Source organism: Natrix helvetica, assembly GCF_964273705.1.
Source record: "Natrix helvetica genome assembly, chromosome: 3".
NCBI classification, from domain to species: Eukaryota; Metazoa; Chordata; class Lepidosauria; order Squamata; family Natricidae; genus Natrix; species Natrix helvetica.
The window spans coordinates 110902810-110921437 of record NC_138549.1 but is presented as its reverse complement, the minus strand read 5'-3'; the positions used below and the strand labels follow the sequence as shown (position 1 = coordinate 110921437).

The 18628-nt window shown below is 37.7% G+C and overlaps 2 protein-coding genes across 3 annotated transcripts; one reads left to right on the top strand and one right to left on the bottom strand.

The window, feature by feature from the left end:
* Positions 1-1262: 1262 nt before the first annotated feature.
* Positions 1263-10294, bottom strand: TXNDC12 (thioredoxin domain containing 12). The gene is made up of 7 exons (XM_081947252.1): positions 10000-10294; positions 8050-8110; positions 6938-6990; positions 5624-5697; positions 3957-4026; positions 3770-3853; positions 1263-2349 (listed from the first exon to the last, which is right to left on the bottom strand). The coding sequence occupies exons 1-7, from the start codon at positions 10091-10093 to the stop codon at positions 2270-2272; spliced, it is 516 nt and encodes a 171-aa protein (XP_081803378.1). The 5' UTR covers positions 10094-10294; the 3' UTR covers positions 1263-2269.
* A 644-nt stretch (positions 10295-10938) lies between these two features.
* On the top strand, positions 10939-18478 carry BTF3L4 (basic transcription factor 3 like 4). 2 transcript variants are annotated; one of them, XM_081947253.1, is made up of 6 exons: positions 10939-11086; positions 14235-14298; positions 14978-15091; positions 16079-16280; positions 16765-16824; positions 18303-18478. In XM_081947253.1, the coding sequence occupies exons 2-6, from the start codon at positions 14245-14247 to the stop codon at positions 18347-18349; spliced, it is 477 nt and encodes a 158-aa protein (XP_081803379.1). In that variant the 5' UTR covers positions 10939-11086; positions 14235-14244; the 3' UTR covers positions 18350-18478. The 2 variants fall into 2 exon arrangements, with proteins under 2 accessions (XP_081803379.1, XP_081803380.1); XM_081947254.1 differs by lacking the exon at positions 10939-11086 and adding an exon at positions 13178-13231.
* Positions 18479-18628: the final 150 nt, after the last annotated feature.

Below are 18628 nucleotides of genomic sequence, written 5' to 3'. Positions count from 1 at the left end.
GCAGAAAAAATATACATATCTTTTTACTGCAGTAAAACATCATTAAAAAAATCAATTGATCACGCATTACTCTTTCAATACCATTCTACTCTTACTACGAGTATGGTTGATCTTCTATTTATTTATTTATTTATTAGATTTCTAGACCGCCCCCTCTCCCCGGAGGGACTCGGGGCGGTGTACAGGTATAAATTTAAAAAACCCATCCAAACAATAATATACATCGTTAAAATTAAATTAAATAACCCCTGTACAACTTATAAAAATTAAAACTAGCCCATAAAACCAATCATAAAATTTAAAAACCAAAACTGAGGTGGGAAGGCTGGAATTAGGCCAGGCCGGCTAGCTGGAACAGGTGGGTTTTGAGTTTCTGACGGAAGGAGCGGAGATCAGTAGTCATTCTAATGTCAGGGGGAAGGTCATTCCAGAGGGTCGGGCCCATCACAGAGAAGGCTCTTCCCCTAGGCGTCGCCCGCTGGCACAGCCTAGTGGACGGCACCCGGAGGAGTCCCTCTCTGTGTGAGCGGATAGGCCGAAGGGTTGTATGGGGCAGGATACGATCCCGCAAATAACTAGGGCCTGTGCCATGGAGCGCCTTGAAAATGATGGTCAACACCTTGAAACGCACCCGAAAAGCCACAGGCAGCCAGTGTAGCCCGCGCAGGAGAGGTGTTACGTGGGAGTAGCTAAAGACTCCTGAAATTGCCCGCGCGGCCGCATTCTGAACCAGCTGCAGCCTTCGGGTGCATCTCAAGGGGAGCCCCATGTAGAGAGCGTTGCAGTAGTCTAGCCGGGACGTCACAAGCGCATGAGTAACTGTGCGAAGGGCGCTCCGGTCTAATAGGGGACGCAATTGGCGCACCAGGCGAACCTGATGGAACGCCCCCCTGGCCACGGCTGTCACATGGTCGTCCATGGACAGCCGGGCATCCAGAAGGACGCCCAAATTGCGCACCCGATCCACGGGGGCCAGATGTTCGCCCCCAATGGCCAGTGATGGAATAAACTGGTTGAACCGGGGCACCGGTAGCCACAGCCACTCAGTCTAGACCTGTTCTCCGTATTTCACTGAAGAAAAGTCCTTTAATGTTGAGAATTTTGCATTAGCATTTTCACTATTGAAAAGAAAGCTATTTTTAAACTACAGATATAACTAGGCATCACTTTTAAGGAAATAAAAATAGGCACTCCCCAGTAATATAACTCATATGCTGAAAAGAATTTTTTCTTCTCAAAGTGAAAGAGGAAATAAACAAAAATTAAATATAAAATTTATTGTTCATTTTTCCACCGGTACAAAAATACAGTATAGCATGCTGAAATAAGGCAACCACCATAACATTCAGTGAGATTTTTTTTTTGTTCTAATGAAAAACTTGGAAGATGAATGCACCAATACATAAAAGCAAAGTTTATATAAATCGACCAAATGGAGTAACAGGCAATTATATCAAGAAAAAGTACACATAATCATATAATTAGTATTTGTTTCATTCTATTCCTGGAACAAGCAGGAAAATGAGGCTACACCTACCACAATCCTAATGTATTTGGGAATAAATCCAATGGAATAACTCTTGTACTAATACTAATTAATACTAATTAGTACTTACTTAATACTCTTACTTCTGAGCAGACATGCATAGGATTGCATTGTTACGATTGCATTGTCTCTATAGCAGATTTATCTGTTTAATCAGTTTAATTTGAGATTTATATTTAATCTAATTTAATCTTACTCAATTTGGCAATTTACATATGAGCACAATTCCCCTAATTTCAGCCAACATGATTTGTGGGAATTGTATTCTAAACATGTTTAGCACTACCAGGATGAGAAATACTGAATTAAGTTCATGTTAAAGGAAAAAAATCACATATTCTTTTCTCAAAATCTACTAAAATGAACAAGTTTTATTTGTAAGATATTAAAAAAAGATCTTTGTGATTAATGCCCTCAACATAATCATATATATGTTCCTACAATTTGGCTTTAAATTCCATTGAAACCTGATTACTCATGCAGTTAAAGTTGAAGCATTTATTTGTTAAGGTATTTAGCCATTTTTTTCTTCTACAAATATCCATTTCAATGTAAAGAACGGAGGACATAATACTTTTTTCGAATTTACTGTGTGAAAATTTGACAGCATTTGGTTTACTATCTACAGTATTTTTTTCAGAGCACCAACATTTTTATATGAAAAAAGTTAGGGTCCCATTTAAATTTTGATGGTGAGCCTATACAAAATAGATCTTCAGGGTATTATAGTTCATCTCCAAAATGTTTTTTCTTGAAAGCATCCCCCGTTAGCTTTTCTTGGGCTACCTTCATCCCTTGGATGACTGTAATATTAAAAAACAAGATATTCTTAGTACTTGGTTCAATTCAATTAAAATGACTGAGCAAAGTTATATTTTTATAAGCTACTGCAGAAAATCTACACATAAATATGAAAAATATTTAAAGTAGCAACTTTATCTTCATAATGCATTCCTATCATGGCTCATACCCAACTCTTTTTCTTGATGACTTATTTTTCTTTCTGTCAACATTTTCCCAGACTGAAAGTCCTCAATTTATTCTTAAATGTGATGTCCGTTAAAAGGCAGTTTTAAGAAATTATAGCTGCATTCATTTATGAAATATATACCCAGTCTTTTGTTTTATACACCTCAAGTACCATATATAGTTCTCCATTTTTAAAAATCAATTTACTGTTTTGCTAAACTGTATAAGAGTTCCTGTGTACCCAACACCGTTTTCTGATGTCCAGTTCTCGCCTTCCATGGGTCAGCTGTCAGCTGACTTGCTTTCTTTGTTGCCTGCATCAACTTCCTGATCGCAGTTTGCCAAACAGAAATGGGAGGGGGGCTGGTAAATTCCTAGGATCGGGGGAGTCTAAGGAATGCATGAAAGCCTTCTGCACTGAAAAGGAGATAACCGCCAAGGCCAAATTCTTGGAGGTGCAGAATGTTTTCCCAAAACAAAAGGTCTGAATGTAATTGGTAGACAATGAACTGTTGGCGGCCCAAGGGTGAAAAGGTTTTTTTACCTATGTGGGTTTTTGCGAGAAAAACCTCAGAGCTGACATTGCTCCTACTGTGCCTAAATGGGTCTTTCAGTAAAGTTTTACTCTGGGTAGTTTCTCCGACCAGGAATTACTTTTTTTGGATGTGCCAAATGGGACGGTTGACATTAAGTCAGCTCTCAGGTTTTCCCGCAAAAAAACACAGATATTATAAGCCATAATTAATATTCATAAACGTCATTTTAAGGATGTCAAGGTAAGGAGTCCTGGAATGTACTGAACATTCCTCCAGGTGCTATGTGGCATTTTGAATGTCAACTGTCAATATTTGTTCAAAGCATTTTTTTCTTTAAGATGTTTAAACCCCTAGTGCAGTGGTAGTCAACCTGGTCCCTACTGCCCACTAGTGGGCATTCCAGATTTCATGGTGGGCGGTGGGGGTTTGCTGTAACTCTGCTTTATAAATTTTATAAAGTAAAGTTACTTCCCTACTTTATAAATCACCATTACTATGGAACCGGTGGGTGGTTAGAAAATTTTACTACTAACAGAGATACAAAAGTGGGCGGTAGGTATAAAAAGGTTGACTACCCCTGCCTTAGTGTAAGTTACTCAGAATACAAGCTCTGATCCCCCCCCCCCCCCCCCGCAATCAGAAGCCAATCTAATTTGGCACTGCTATACAATTCAAGTCTCCTGTACCAAAACTCTATTTAGATGCAATTCATACATACCTTGATCAGCACTAGTATAAAAATACTTGTAGTTGGGGTTTCCTTTCTCATTTATGATCTCTGGGTGGATCTTTCCACTGGGATCTGTGTAAAAGAAGATCAATGAAAAATGATGATTGCAATCTGAAATGCATTTTTTTTTAAATCCTTCAGCACAAATTGATGAACAACCACATTTATTTCATACCCATGAAAATAATTCTGGGAATGTAACCTCCATCGGGGCTAAAAGCTTCATCCTTAGGTTCTTCTTCATCCTGTAAATAAAATAAAGGTTAACAAAATCACCATTTCTGCATGAATCCTTCTTAATAGCCTACTGCAGTGATGGCGAACCTATGGCATGCGTGCCACAGGTAGCACGCGGAGCCATTTGTCAGGGCACGCAAGGCGCTGCCCTGTCAGCTGGCCAGCGCGCATGCGCACGCTGGCCAGCTGAGTTCCCCCTTTTTTAAAGCCATTTTTTGCCCTCCCCAGGCTCCAGAGGCTTTATAGGAGCCTGGGGAGGGTGAAAAGAGCCCCCCCGCCCCCCTGGAGGCCCTCCGGAGGCTTCAAGGACTGTCTGGAGGCTTCCCTGAAGCCTTTGGAGCGCTCAAAACGACCCTCCAAGCAAACCGGAAGTCACTTCCTGTTTGCTTGGAGGGTCATTTTGAGCGCTCCGAAGGTGTCAGGGAGGCCTCCAGACGGTCCCTGAAGCCTTCGGAACGCTTAAAACGACCCTCAGAGCAAACTGGAAGTGACTTCCGGTTTGCTCGGAGGGTCGTTTTGAGTGCTCCGAAGGCGTCAGGGAAGCCTCCGGATGGTCCCTGAAGCCTCCGGAGGGCCTCCGGGGGGCCGGGATAGGCTCTTTTCCCCCTCCCCAGGCTCCTATAAAGCCTCTAGAGCCTGGGGAGGGCGAAAAAAGTATGTAAAAATGGGGGGGAGCGCCTGTAGTGCACGCATGCGCACTGGGGGGAGCGCATTGCATTATGGGTACGGCACGCCCGCACACGATCCCCCTGCGCTCCCCCCATTTGTGGCACACGAGCCAAAAAAGGTTCGCCATCGCTGGCCTACTGTATATCAAAATCAGAAAGGCCATTACAATAGCATAGCAATATTTCATTACTCCTATGTTTCATATACAACATCTTTAGACAGATATGGGATTAGAAAAATCACCTTTTTAAAACCTAAGAGACTTGGTGCTATCAATAGACAATACTTGCTAAAAAGAAATAAAGTTAGTCTTCATTAAGTCAATTATTTCTATTTTTAAAATAATTCCTTAGTTAATCTTCATTTTGAAACTTGAAACATCTTCTTGAATTGAGGAACATATTACATCCTTCTTATGTTTATGAAAATAGAAATACTGTATATAAAACTTAGGACATGAATAATGCATTATTTACTGAATAAATGCATTAAATACTTTTGAAGTTTTGAATCCCTCCCTCCCCCCCTCATGCCTTCAACAACAGCAGAGCTTCTGATATGCTTGAAAAACACTTAAAATTTAAGGGAATTATTCAGATGTATTTGCTCTGAAAGTAGCCCATGCTGAACAGTAAGCATAGTCAAACATCAGCAATGGATCACAGAAAATGATTTATAACATTTTGTATTATGTAATAAAATGCTTTATAATTTTTATGTTGTAAAATGTTTTGTAAAATGGGCAAAATTTTAATTCCAGAGAAATGACGGGTCCTACATTTTCAATGCATCCTTTCAGTTAGCCTGTTTGAGGTATCTACATTGAAGTTTTTGCCTTATGATGCACCTTTTCACAGTTGAAGGTTACAGACGCAAGAGGTTTAGCAGTATATAGATAGCATTCAAAGGATTCATTTCAGTGTTCTAGAAACTTACCTCGAGGTTAACCATCACAAAATTATGGGCAAGCTCAGAGATTTCCTTTGATTCAGCAAACTTCGGTTTTAAAGCTAATAAAATAAAATATAAACGGGGAAACTAATCATTAAAGATGCAAATGTAGCAGGGTTGGATTCAGACTAAGTGGGAGGCATATAGATCGCACTGAATCCAGTACTTATAGTTAGTAGTGAGTAACTAAGGGATACAACCATAATTTACATAAATACCAATATTTTTCCCCCTTAATGCTAATTCAGAGATAGAACAAATGGACATCTTTAGACTGAAAGTGGAAGCATAAATGAAATTAATACTGTATTACTTTTCTATTAATGCTTGAGGTGAGGTTAGTTAATCAGTGTACTAAACAGTTCTAGGAGTTTCTATATGAAAGCAATACAGATATGCCTTGACTTATAACAATTCACTTAGTGACTGTCCAAAGTAACAATGGCACTGAAAAGTGTGACTTATGGCCGTTTTCTAGTTATGATCTTTGCAGCATCCCCATGATCATGTGATCAAAATTGAGATGCTTGGCAACTGGTTCATAATTATGATGGTTGCAGTTTCCCGAGGTCATGGAATCATCTTTTGCGACTTTCTTATAAGCAAAGTCAACAGGAAAGTCAGATTTACTTAACAACCGGGTTACTAACTTCAACTGCAGTGATTCACACATCAACTGTGGCAAGAAAGGTCGTAAAATGGGATAAAACTTATTTAAAAAACATCTCACTTAACAACAGAAATTTTGGGCTCAATTGTGGTCATAAGTTGAGGACTATCTGTATACACACTGTATTGATGGTAAAAATGCAGGTAGTCCTTGACTAATGACCATAACTGAGCCCAGAATTATGACTGTAGGTTGTTGTGGTCATTACATGTCTCCCCACATGACCATGACCAATTTTACAAACTTTTTTGTAGTGATTGTTAAGTAAATCTGATTTATCCAGTGAGTATTTTTTGCTAGAAACCAGAAGTAAATGCTGGAAACTGGCATCAAGAATATCAAGAATCACAGTTACATGACTGCAGCCTGCTGCAAACAGCCATAAAAGTGAGCTATTGTCAAGTGCACAAAATGCAATCATGTGACTGTGGGAGGGGTGTGTGGCTATTTGAACTTCAAAATTGGATTACACTTTTTTTTGGGGGGGGGGGGGGCAATCATAACTTCAAACAGTTGCTCAGTGATTGGTCCTTAAGTTAGAACTAGCTGCATGCTGTTTTCACAAATATTGCAAATTTCCCATCCATTATTCTGTGAAACATCACTAATGTTGCCTGTGGATATCTTACCTTTGCAAGCACCACACCAGGATTTATGAATTATTACCATGAGAGGCAGTCCACTAAAAATAATTGAAATATACAATTCAAGTAATTATCAACACATAGTTCAATTCCAAGCTCATAATGTATTAAAACTGTAATACCAAATCACCTGCCTGAACAAATCTGCACAACTCATAGGAAAGGACCACATTGATTGATTAAAAATAATATTGGGATGTAATCAGTTGTTTTAACAGCAGCAGTGATGGAGCTGGTAGAGTTTGTGAAGCTGAGAAGTACTAGAGGTACTCAACAGTCTGTCTTTGGGAAGCCAGATTCTTTCTGCAGGGCAGAAATATTTGTTGGTGAAGTTATGGTTAGAAATCACTAGAGGGCTACACAAATCTGGGGCCATATATTGTATAGTTCATTGAATACCATGAATAACTTCACTTCTGTTCTGCAGCAAGGTGAAATATTCTGATGTAATATTTGCACTTACTTTCAAGCACGGATATTAGTTACAGAACCTATTTTAAATAAAGTTGGACATCCCATTGTAGCTTTATTTCCAGACAATATGCTTTTTGTTCTTGCATAAAAAGCATTTCATTCTAAAACAAATGATAAGTTGTGTCAGATCCCATAGACTGGACTGGAGCTTACTTCCATATTAGCCCATTGGGGGTGTTACTTGGAAACCTGACACATTCTTTTCTTAGAAGAGGCTTTTCCCTTTGTCAATCTTTCGTGCTTCTTCTATCCACTCCTGTCTAAAAATTGGGACACAAGATGATGCTAGGGACTGCAGTAGGAAAGGAGGATGGAGTCAGTAGAAATGAATGCATAATTATTTTCCCTTGACAAAGGTTTAATTTCTAATTGCTCAGACTTTGTGACTCTTAGAGAGCATGATCAATTCAGCAGTAACAGAGACTTCTGAACTGTGTAACATGATACTCATCAGCTGCATTCCATTCCAAGGCTTAGCGCTAGTACCAAAGCTTTAGCAACAGACATCTTTTCTCCAACTCCCTTCAGGTCTGAGTGCTGAGGTTGAAGTTCTCTGAATGCCTAGCGCTGAACTCATACAACTTAAGACATGTCTGTGCAGACAATTTAAGATTACAATATACCTGGCTGCAGCCTCCTTTTTCCCATCTTCTAGTGTTCTCCAGTGAATGTGATCTCCAAAACCTTGGAAGGAAAGAGCAAATATATATTGTCTGATTTAAAACAATTGCCCCCAATCTTTTTTGCAATAGGGGCCAGTTTCGTGGAACACAATTTTTCCACTGGTGTGGTGGTTTTGGTTTCACTCAATCACCTGCCGCTCACCTCCAAAGTTTCTAACAGGACATGGACCACTATTGGTTTGTGGCCAGGGTTTGGGGATCCCTGATTTAAAACATTCATAACAGTATGTAAAAATATCCATAATGTGTAATTACTTAGATTGGTAAACAGAAATGACATTTTTCAGAAAGTCCTCAGTAACTCCATGAAATCTTACGAACTTATTGTGGAGTAAGCAATTTTGTATTTTCATTGTAAACGGCATTATGTCCATTTCTTCAGAACTGGGTTAGTGAAACTCCACAGACAATCATACTGTCTCAGCACAGATCTAAGTATATTATACTAATTTTTTTACAGAATTTGTGACATTAAAATAAAGCTTGTTTTTAAGAGACTTATAACAAAAAGTTGCACAATTAAAAAAAACAACCCTGTTTTAGATGCATTACAGTTTAAATGCATCTTAATGTTTTCACATATTGGAAACTGTGTGACATAGCTTACTTTATACACATTTGTACAATATTTATGAATATGAGGGCTTCCAACATAACCTTTATTGGAGCTCAGTATCTTGAAAACTTCGGTTTTTAAAATAACAGCTATAAGCAGCATTATTGGCTGCTTATACTAAAAAAATCCATATTATTACCCCAAAGCATAATTAGAATAGTTACTTTTCAAACCTTACTTACAGAGTAAAAACATTTATTTTTTGCTAGGTAATAACTCAAGCTTCACAAAGAACAGAACTTTCTTTCTTAGAATAACCAATATTATGTTACTTTTATATTTTCTTTCCCAAAGAAAGTATCACATTTGTCTTTGAATACAGAAGCTGTGTGAAGTTGTCATTGACACTAAGGATTGTGCTGCAATAGTTTCTATGAGGATTGTGCTGCATTCATTTCTATTCTACAAAGCAAGTAAGCCTATTCTGGAGGCTTACTTGAAATGAAGGTGAGATAGAAAAAAGCATTCTGAGAAATCATAATCAAGCAACAGGAAAAGAAAAGAACTAAAATTTAAAAATAGTTCAGATACTTCAATCTATATTTGGCAGTCAGCCCGCAATCCCCAGGAGTAACTTGTCAGCTAATAATAATAGTGGAGCAGTAGTGGGTAGTCTCAGTCATTTCCTCTTCTTGCTTAAAATTTAAAGTTAATTTGCATATAAGTGGCACTTTAAGATGTGTACGTGGCTATTAGAGGTTGCTTATTGTTCACTGTATCTTAAATAAAAATCATGTCTTCTCACCTCACCTAATCATCCACTAAATAGAATTGATCCAATGGCAGAAAAAACAGGATATGATCAAGGAAATCCAGTTTAATTTCAATTGATAAATTAGAAGACATGCCCCATTACCTACTTTATTATCTTTAGTAACAAACACCTAATCGACTTTAATAATTTAGTACAGATTTAGTAGCTAAATGCAAAATGTGCATTAGACAATTTTAGATTTTTTAAAAAAAAAATTCAGAATAAGATCAAAATTATTGACTTGAACGTTGGAAGAGAGTAACATTTGGGGTAAATCTCTGAACTATTTACAGTCATTTATTCTCACAAATCGTTTACCGACCATCTCGTGGTCTGGATAGCAAATCTGTTCTGGATACTTCGCGGGATCGCAACTTAACGGGTAAGAATTACACGACAAACCTCAACATTTCGCAGTCGTTCAAACCCTCCTGCACGGAAACTTTTGCTTGTTCAGTTCCCCCCCCCCCCCCCAAAAGCAGAGGGATTAAAAAGAAAACAAGAACAAATGGTTTCTAACCTTTTCCAAACGCTTTTTCAGCTGCAGCCTCAACGAACCAGTGGCAAAAGGAAGAAAAAAGGAGAGGGGACAGGGATGCGAGATGAACTCTCATAGTGGCAGCTCTCCCGGGTTGAGTAGCCGGTCAGCTTCGCCGCGGAGCCCGATCAATCCAAGTCCGTGGAAAAGGAAGTGATGCTAATGGGGCGGAGCTGGGAGGGATTTGTCCAATGTGGGTCCGGGGTAAATTTGAAGGAAACAAAAAGAGCCTCCTCCTGCTCTTTAGTGGAAGGTTCAACCTTCAGATGCAATCTATAGCTGTTTCTCAAGATCTATCTATCATCTATCTATCTATCATCTATCTATCTATCATCTATCTATCTAATTTTTTCTCGGGGGGGGGGGGGAGAGGATCGGAATATCATCTTCGTTGCTTTGAATGGAGTCCAAAATCGAATCAACGGCAGCAACGAGATTGTTATGTCAAACTTGTTGAAAAATACGACTGAGCCCAATCTGCGCTAATTTGAAGCGCTAATGTAACCCATGTATAATGTTCGGTGGGATTTACGTCCCTCCTTGCCTACTGAGTAGTCTTTGTTTACTCTCGCACATGTGAATGGGAAGGAGGAACTGTTAAGCTTTCTGAAACTGGCAGCAGAAGCTGACATTTTAGTCTGACCTCAAAGAACGGCGATTCCCGCTTCCACGGAAGCAGTTCCCGCTCAGTTCCCTCGGGTGCGAACAGCCCCTGCGCCTTAAAAACAACAAAGCAATGGACTCCGGTTTGGTATGTCTAAGGAAAACCACAACTCCCAGCGTCCATCGCTGTAAAAATATTTACTCCCACACCACCCCTTACCCCCTGGACGTGCATAGCACACACAGAGCCTTTGCACTTGCCCGTAGCGGGAGCCATGGAAGGGTGCGGCTGCCGGCGCCCATTTTATACACCCGACTCATTTTGTCCGCCAATTGGATGCGAGAGGGCGGGGCCATGGTCCCGTGGTTCCAGGCCTCCTTGGTCCAGACCCCCCTCACTCTCTCACCCCCTCACCGCCATCTTGTTGTTGCCGCGTGTTGCTTTTGGAAGGTTCGTCGGACTGAGGTGAAAACTTCCCGCTTGACCCTCTGATGCTCTTGCGCCCGCCGCGAGCCGAACCGGGGGCTGCTTGGCCGGCGCGCAAAGTGCCATGCACGGTGGGAGGGGCTGCTGGTGGGCCGAAGAGTTAGGGGGAGGAGAGTGGGCCTGGCAAGGAGTTCGCCTCCGGGGAAGCCCGGGTTCCCTTGGTCCGCCTTGGTTGGTTTATTTCGCATTCCCGGGACCCTTTGCCATTGACCGCTCGCGCTCTTCCTTTGTCAGGGTTGTTTTATGTGCTTCCGGTCGTGTGAATGCACCTTTTCTGCCGCCAACCCGAGACTAGCGAAGCGTCTCGTGGACCTTTCGCTTAGATCCACCTCTTCTTCTCCTTTTCTAAGGCACAACAGTGGCGCTTCTTCTACTTCCCTAAGTGAAGAAATATATATATTATATTTTTCGGGCCCAGGATCTCTCACCTTCCTGCAAAGTCGCACATCGGCCTCTTTCCTCGGAGGAGAAACATCCCCTGGATTCCCTCCAACCCTTCCCTCAGGACTCTTTGGGTTGCGAAGAGGGGCTTTCGTCAGGCCTCTTTCGCCAGCTTTGGGCTCTGGAGTTATTAGTGTTCAGCCTTTTAACCCGCTATAGATTCTTTCACGTATCTCTAGTTCTCTCCTAATGGCTACACTCGTTTGTTTTTTTTAATTCTGTACGACTTGGTTTTCACTGTCTTTTCTCCAGAGTGTCTTTTCCCCTTCGTGTTTTGTATCTGTATTGCGATTTTTATAAATCGATGTCCTGCTGGTAGTAATAGAAAAAGAGGTCGTTAGGTGTATGAAATAAAGCATATTATTGCTAATTATCATTATGAGTAATATCAATCTTTATGACTAGGATCATAATGACTATCAGCAGTTAGATTTCTTTGACATGCCAGGTTCCAAAGCAGAGAAGATTTTGGCCTTCTTAATAGATGTCCATTTTGCAGGAATAATATTTTACCCCCCCCTCCGCCCCCCAAGTACTTTCTGTACTTGTTTCACCTACTTTAGGTTACAGATGTACTCCGGGTTTTATTAAAGATCAAAATAAAAATTGTTCCAGTACAGTACATCTTCCTTTTCCATAATGTGAACAAATTTGTATTTTCAAGTTCACTGACAAAGGAATTTATTTTACCTGTTTCTGAGAACATCTTACTCCCTGCCTTGAGTGGGGGTTTAACTTTGTAGGGCCCTTTTCTGTTTCCCTGTCTAATGCACTCTCATTTTCAATTTACAGATATTTCAGTTCTGCAAAGTCAATTATTACCTTAGAGTTCTATATAGGTCTGGTGGAATATGACATTTTGTACTATAAGGGGGAAAAATGCACCATACCTTTCAACTTGCTGGAGCTTCACATGCTCTGCTAAGCACAGAACAGCATGATTAGCATTAAAGGGCATGTCATTACTAATCTGGTGGAAAAATCTCTAAACTATAAGTAATGTTAAAATGATTTGATTGATGATTATGTGCTGAAGTTGGTTATTTTTAACTTGGCTCGTTGGGACAATGTTGGGAAATAGTGCAAGTGCAGGTAAATATAATGATATAACTACAGGAGATTCTAAGAGATTCCACAGATATAACAGGAAAACAAATGACAACACATATATATAACATGGGGAAATTTAATAGGTATATATTTTATCAATTGGTGTATTTTTTTTATAATGTATTCCCGTAATCATTAAAAATATAAAGGGTTAACAGTTTATAAAAACAGTTAAGTCAGTCTTTTTGAAAAGGTTAAATTGTAGAGCAAGGTCTTGATTCCTTTTATAAAAGTGGAAAAAAAGGGCTCCGTGCTATTCTTTTAAGGCATGCATTCCATGGCTGGGGAACTATATGTACAAAAGTATTTTGACCTATAGATGACACTCAGGAGGGTATCTTTAAAAAGACTTCCCTTGATGTTTATATTTGTTCATGTTTATTTCAGATAAACACCTCTCCACATAATCAAAAGTAAAATGCTGACATTGGCACTCTTGTGATTCACTTATATGTAAGCATAGTTTTATAGAAAGGATACTAACTGGCTGTGTTTTATGGGTTTTCTCTATTTTTGTAGCTATACATATACTTCCTCAAACCCATCTAAATTGTGTTAGAATTCTACTACAAAGTGAGTCAACATGTGAATTGTATAAATCATATTTCCCATCTATTAAAGGTAGCCTCATATAGCTGTAGATAAATGACCATTTATAAGTTTTGTACCATAAGGGGTGATGATCCTTAAAATGCTGTTCTAAAATTCATAATAAAAAGATAAAATACCAATGTAACTAACCTGTATTTACATTAACTTTTCCATATTCTGATCAAAGCATTTTTTAATTTCTTTAATATTGTAGCATGAGCAATAAATGATTTATAATTACCTGGACATATGTGGATAAAGATGGACTTAATTCTCATTAGCTTCCATTTTTATGTGATAGAATTATACGAAAGTGTTTCCCAACCTTTCTGGCTTTGCAGACCAGCGGTGGGGAGGGGATGATTCTCTGCAAGCGGAAGGCTAGCACTTGAAGCTCCATTTGCACAAAGCAGCGGGCACACATGCCAACCAATCGTGCAAAAGGAGCACGCACACTCCCTGCTGCTCATGCAAGTGGGGACCGTGTAGACACCCTCACTTGCCATTTCCATGGCCTGGTTCCAAACGGTTCAAGGCCAGGTCGTGGGTTGCAGCCCAGGGATTGGGGACCCCTGTTCTACTGCATTAAGAGGAAGAACTTTTCTTTTGCTTAAAATAATAAATCACATAGGGTACATATTCTCCCTAGTATGTATTTTATTCTGTATCAGTGAATATGTGCTATACACTTCACAGGCAAAACAAACGTTGATATTAAGGTCAGTGTGTCAGGGCAAAACCAATTAGAATTAGGAGCGAAGGTAGAGCGTGCCCTTTTCCCTTTCTGATAAAAGACAGTCATGTTTCCATTATGCTTTCTTTCTCCAAACAAACTGGGACTAGGAATAAATATGGATTTGTTTTTTGTAAATTGCTGGTGTTTTATGATATTAAAACAGATAAACTTGATGTTTTGAAAGACAATAATTTTTTTAAAAATGAATTCTGGATTTGTAATAAACCTAGCTATATATTTATTTTTCAGATAAAGCAAGATGAATCAAGAAAAACTGGCTAAACTTCAGGCTCAGGTCCGAATAGGTGGAAAGGTATGAATAATGAACATAGGAATATTATAGAAATTATAATTACTGCATATATTTGTGTAGGTAGATACACATCTAGGTGCAAAATATTTATAATAGGGATTTGTTCCACATTTCTATTTTCCACAGGCTGTCTGATGTGTTCAGTAGTTATACAGTAATCAGCTTCCGTTTTCTTTTTTGGGGAAAAAACATGCAAGTTGCTGTTCAATGTTAGTGTCTAAAAGCAGAACTGATTTTCTCATGGAAAGATCTAATGCTATATATTATAACCAATAGACGCTATATTTCATAAACACCCATTAGTAGCAGTTTTTGCTCACTTGAGATAGAAAAGAGATTGTATGACCTCTAGCTTAATGGGGAAACAGCAGAGCCTGTCCCTGTAAGTAGAATTGCCCAGGGATACAAGGACTGCACACAGACCACATACGTTTGACCACGTACTGTAATGATTGAGAGGCTTTGACAAAAACAGGAATAAATTAGAATTTTCAACTGAGTTGGATAAAAATCTTTTGAAATGGTTTCCTGCCTAAAAAATCTCATGCTGGAAGGCATTTTATTATAGTTGTAAGAAGTCCTTTTTGATTAAAAAAAAGTGTATAAATAACTTTTTAAAGTAAGTAGATATGAAACATTTCATTTGGAAATAATTTACGTATGCATTTTTGTGTCTCAGGGTACAGCTCGTAGAAAGAAGAAGGTAGTCCACAGAACAGCAACAGCTGATGATAAAAAACTTCAGAGTTCACTTAAAAAATTGGCAGTAAACAATATTGCTGGCATTGAAGAGGTACATCAATATTAATATTTTATGTTATATTTGAATGCTTGTTTTCATAATCTTTACAATTGTAATGTTTCAGTATTCATAGAGATGATGAACTAGAAAGAGTGGATAGGTAGCCTGTAGTCCGATAAAAGTTATTGACAGATTCATTTCTGAAATGCAACATTGTTTTAAATCTGTGTGAGAAAGGGAAACATAGGAAAACGCTATTCTAAAGTTTGATTGTATGTTAAGTCTCTGAATGTCTGAAAACAGGCCCCTTGGTTCTAGCTTTATTATTTGAAGTGAATACATTTAAAATGATTGGTGTTTTAGTCAACCTGTCAACAATACAAAGTAACCAGTTGCTTATAATTTATTTTAGATAAAGAATAGCGAGTAGCATTGAATCAGGTCTGTAATATTAGCATGCTTTACATTCATGCTGAATGTTAAATTGTGTTGGAGGAACCGTATGAATGATACACTTTTACATAGTGTTCAATATTTTTATTAGATCAGAAGTAGACACTGCACATGTAAGTAAATTGGGGTACATCCAGATAATAATACATATATTATTTGAAATAGATTGAAAAGTAATTCTTTAAATCTCTTAGATATTTTTTCAGTAGAATCAAAATGCAATAAAACAAAGCTTTGACAAAATGGATTTGTATTACTTTTTAAGCCTTTGAGGTGAATTATATTTTATTTTGCATCGCTCAAAATAAAGGAATCAGCATGCTAAAAAGTAAGTTTCTGTCACCTGAAACATACCTATTAGGTATTAATGTGAATGTTGTTTGCTTTACAAAATTTTATGGTAAAAGTGGATTGGATTTTATATTATATATACCAACGGTATATAAATGTGTTTCAAGCTTAAATACCTATATCTTGTTACCTTATGGATGTTTATTTTTATAGAATAAAATCTTAATTATTATTTGTATTATGATTGGTTATATTTTTGGTATATTACTCCAATAATAAACATGTTTAAAACAGGTGAATATGATAAAAGATGATGGAACAGTTATTCATTTCAACAACCCAAAAGTCCAGGCTTCACTCTCTGCAAATACTTTTGCAATTACTGGTCATGCTGAAGCCAAACCAATCACGGAAATGTTACCTGGCATTTTAAGTCAACTGGGTGCCGATAGTTTAACAAGTCTTCGAAAGTTAGCGGAGCAATTCCCAAGACAAGGTAATTATTACATTACGTGTACTGGTTATGACTGATAAAAAGAAAATAAAGGTTGCCTTGAATTGGAATCAGGTTGCAGAACATAGAGTTATAGTACTTATAAGATTAATTTTAAAACAGAATTAAGTATTCATCTAGTAACAACTTCATAAAAGTCTGCAAAGGAATAATTTTTTAAAACTTACTTGATTTATGCTCATTAATTTGAATTGCAAAGTTGGGCATTTTGTTCTGAAAACAAAATAAATGAAAGAGGAAAGCAAGAATAGACTTAATTTCTCCTGTAGCCCAATCAAAAGTTACATCAAAGGTTGGAGAGGATCCTTAAAGAGTTCCATTCAGTGAAGGGAACTACAAGTCTATATTTTGAAAAGGTTTATATAGACACATTTAGCAAGCAGTGAATTTGCAGTAACTTTATAATCCAAATAATTAACTATATGAATGTGACTTCTTGAAATAAATTAACATTTTTATTTTTTAGTGTTGGATAGCAAAGTACCAAAATCAGAAGATATTGATGAGGAAGATGACGATGTTCCTGGTAGGTTTGGATTAATTTGAAAATAATTTCCTTTTTACTGCATGACCTTTGAATAGGCATAGGATAATTCTAGCCTTTAATTTGAAGACTGTTCCAAGAATGGAAATTTTAAAAGAAATCATTTCATCAGCATGATGCACAATGTAAGATAAGGTATATATCTATAATAATGAGTAAAACTGAGGCAGTCAATAGGTTTGATCTATGAATAAAAGGTACTTTTTAGAAACAAGCACAGAATTTTGCTACATATTAATTATGAAGTACATGAAATCCCTAGGTTAAAAACAAGTTCTTTAATAAATTCCATTTAAATCAGATTTGTAAGTCAAAACTCGAGCTTATGAATAATCTGTTAGTAAAAATGGTAGATGGTGTTTTCCTTCCTTGAGGCGACAAACCACTGAAGCCATGAAATGTTTTTTATGAATTACAGAAAACTGGCTGTATATGAAACACAGTACATTAAAAACATTGGGTAGCTTCAGTTTGTTGGTTCATAGGACTATTTCATTTGCCATTTTTTGTAGTAGGCAGCTTGTTCTTAAGTATAAATTGGACATTCTTAATCTAAGGACTGCCTGTATGAATGTACAGTGGTACCTTGGTACTCAACTGCTTTGAAACTCATCAAATTTGGTACTCAACACATTTTGACATGAACATTTTGTCCCAGTAGTCATTGTTTATTTGGTATTTGATGCACAATCTAGAATTTATCAATGTTGGCTGCTTTGTGACTCACATTATTCCTTATGGGAAAAATCTGCTTGGTACTCATCATTTTTGGTACACAATGTGTTTCCTAGAACCAATTAACTATGAGTACTGAGGTACCACTATATGTTATTGGCTCCATAACAATTGCATCTAGGCGCTGTTGTATTATTTAATGTCTGGATGTAGGAGGAATTGGAAGCTGTTTAATGAACCAAAATATGCTATATAATAATAATTCCTTAAAAACAAAATATGTTTTGTAAGCATTTGTAAGTTTTGAGGTTAAATCAAGTTTAATTCTTTAATTACTAGACAACCCATGACCCATTGGCTTATTCTTTCAGAGATACTTATTTACTTAAAATAGATAAAACAGAATGACCTTGGGCAGCCAAAAAAGCAATGGGAGTGAGAGTGACCTTCGACTTACGGCTTCTCTGTTGACTTTGCTTGTGGGAAGCTGACAGGGAGCATCGGAAGTCACAGTTACAGGACTGTGGCTGACTATAGTGGTACTGCAGCAGCCACAACTTTGTAAATACAACTGATCTGAACATCCTTGAAATATTATTTCCAAAGTGTAATGGGGCTTGCATTTCATTCACATTTTTAAGTTAGCAGATTTTGGTTATATTGATTCATTGAAGGTTTCAGATAGACAGGAGCGTTTTACTAGTATATAAATACTTTAATCCTCTATATAATGCATTTTTAATAACAATGTTTTTGAGCCTATTATATATTTCCATCTTTTCCAGATCTTGTAGAAAACTTTGATGAAGCATCAAAAAATGAAGCTAATTAATTCATTAATAGTTCTGGAAGTTGACATGGACTAGATTTAAGAAATCAGCTGTGTGGTTCCAAAGTTTTACAAAAACAGCGAACATTACCCGTTTAATAGTTCAATAATATAAAATATTTTGTATTTTAATTATGCTGTTTGTTCAGCATTTCCTGTCAGTTGATTTTTGCATTTTGCACTTACTCCAGGATCTACCTTTTCAGTTAAAAAGAAAAGACATTTTCAGTGCAGATTAAGGTGTGTGCGTGTATGTGTGTGAATGTATGTATGTCGCTTAAC

Excerpts from the sequence above, each read along its gene's own strand:
- TXNDC12 (XM_081947252.1), bottom strand. The coding sequence starts at position 10,093 with ATGAGAGTTCATCTCGCATCCCTGTCCCCTCTCCTTTTTTCTTCCTTT. Across the intron at positions 5,698-6,937 it reads CTGGTGTGGTGCTTGCAAAG|CTTTAAAACCGAAGTTTGCT; the intron begins GTAAGATATCCA and ends TTATTTTATTAG. Across the intron at positions 4,027-5,623 it reads TTGTGATGGTTAACCTCGAG|GATGAAGAAGAACCTAAGGA; the intron begins GTAAGTTTCTAG and ends TTTTATTTACAG.
- BTF3L4 (XM_081947253.1), top strand. The coding sequence starts at position 14,245 with ATGAATCAAGAAAAACTGGCTAAACTTCAGGCTCAGGTCCGAATAGGT. Across the intron at positions 16,281-16,764 it reads GGAGCAATTCCCAAGACAAG|TGTTGGATAGCAAAGTACCA; the intron begins GTAATTATTACA and ends TTTATTTTTTAG. Across the intron at positions 16,825-18,302 it reads GGAAGATGACGATGTTCCTG|ATCTTGTAGAAAACTTTGAT; the intron begins GTAGGTTTGGAT and ends CATCTTTTCCAG.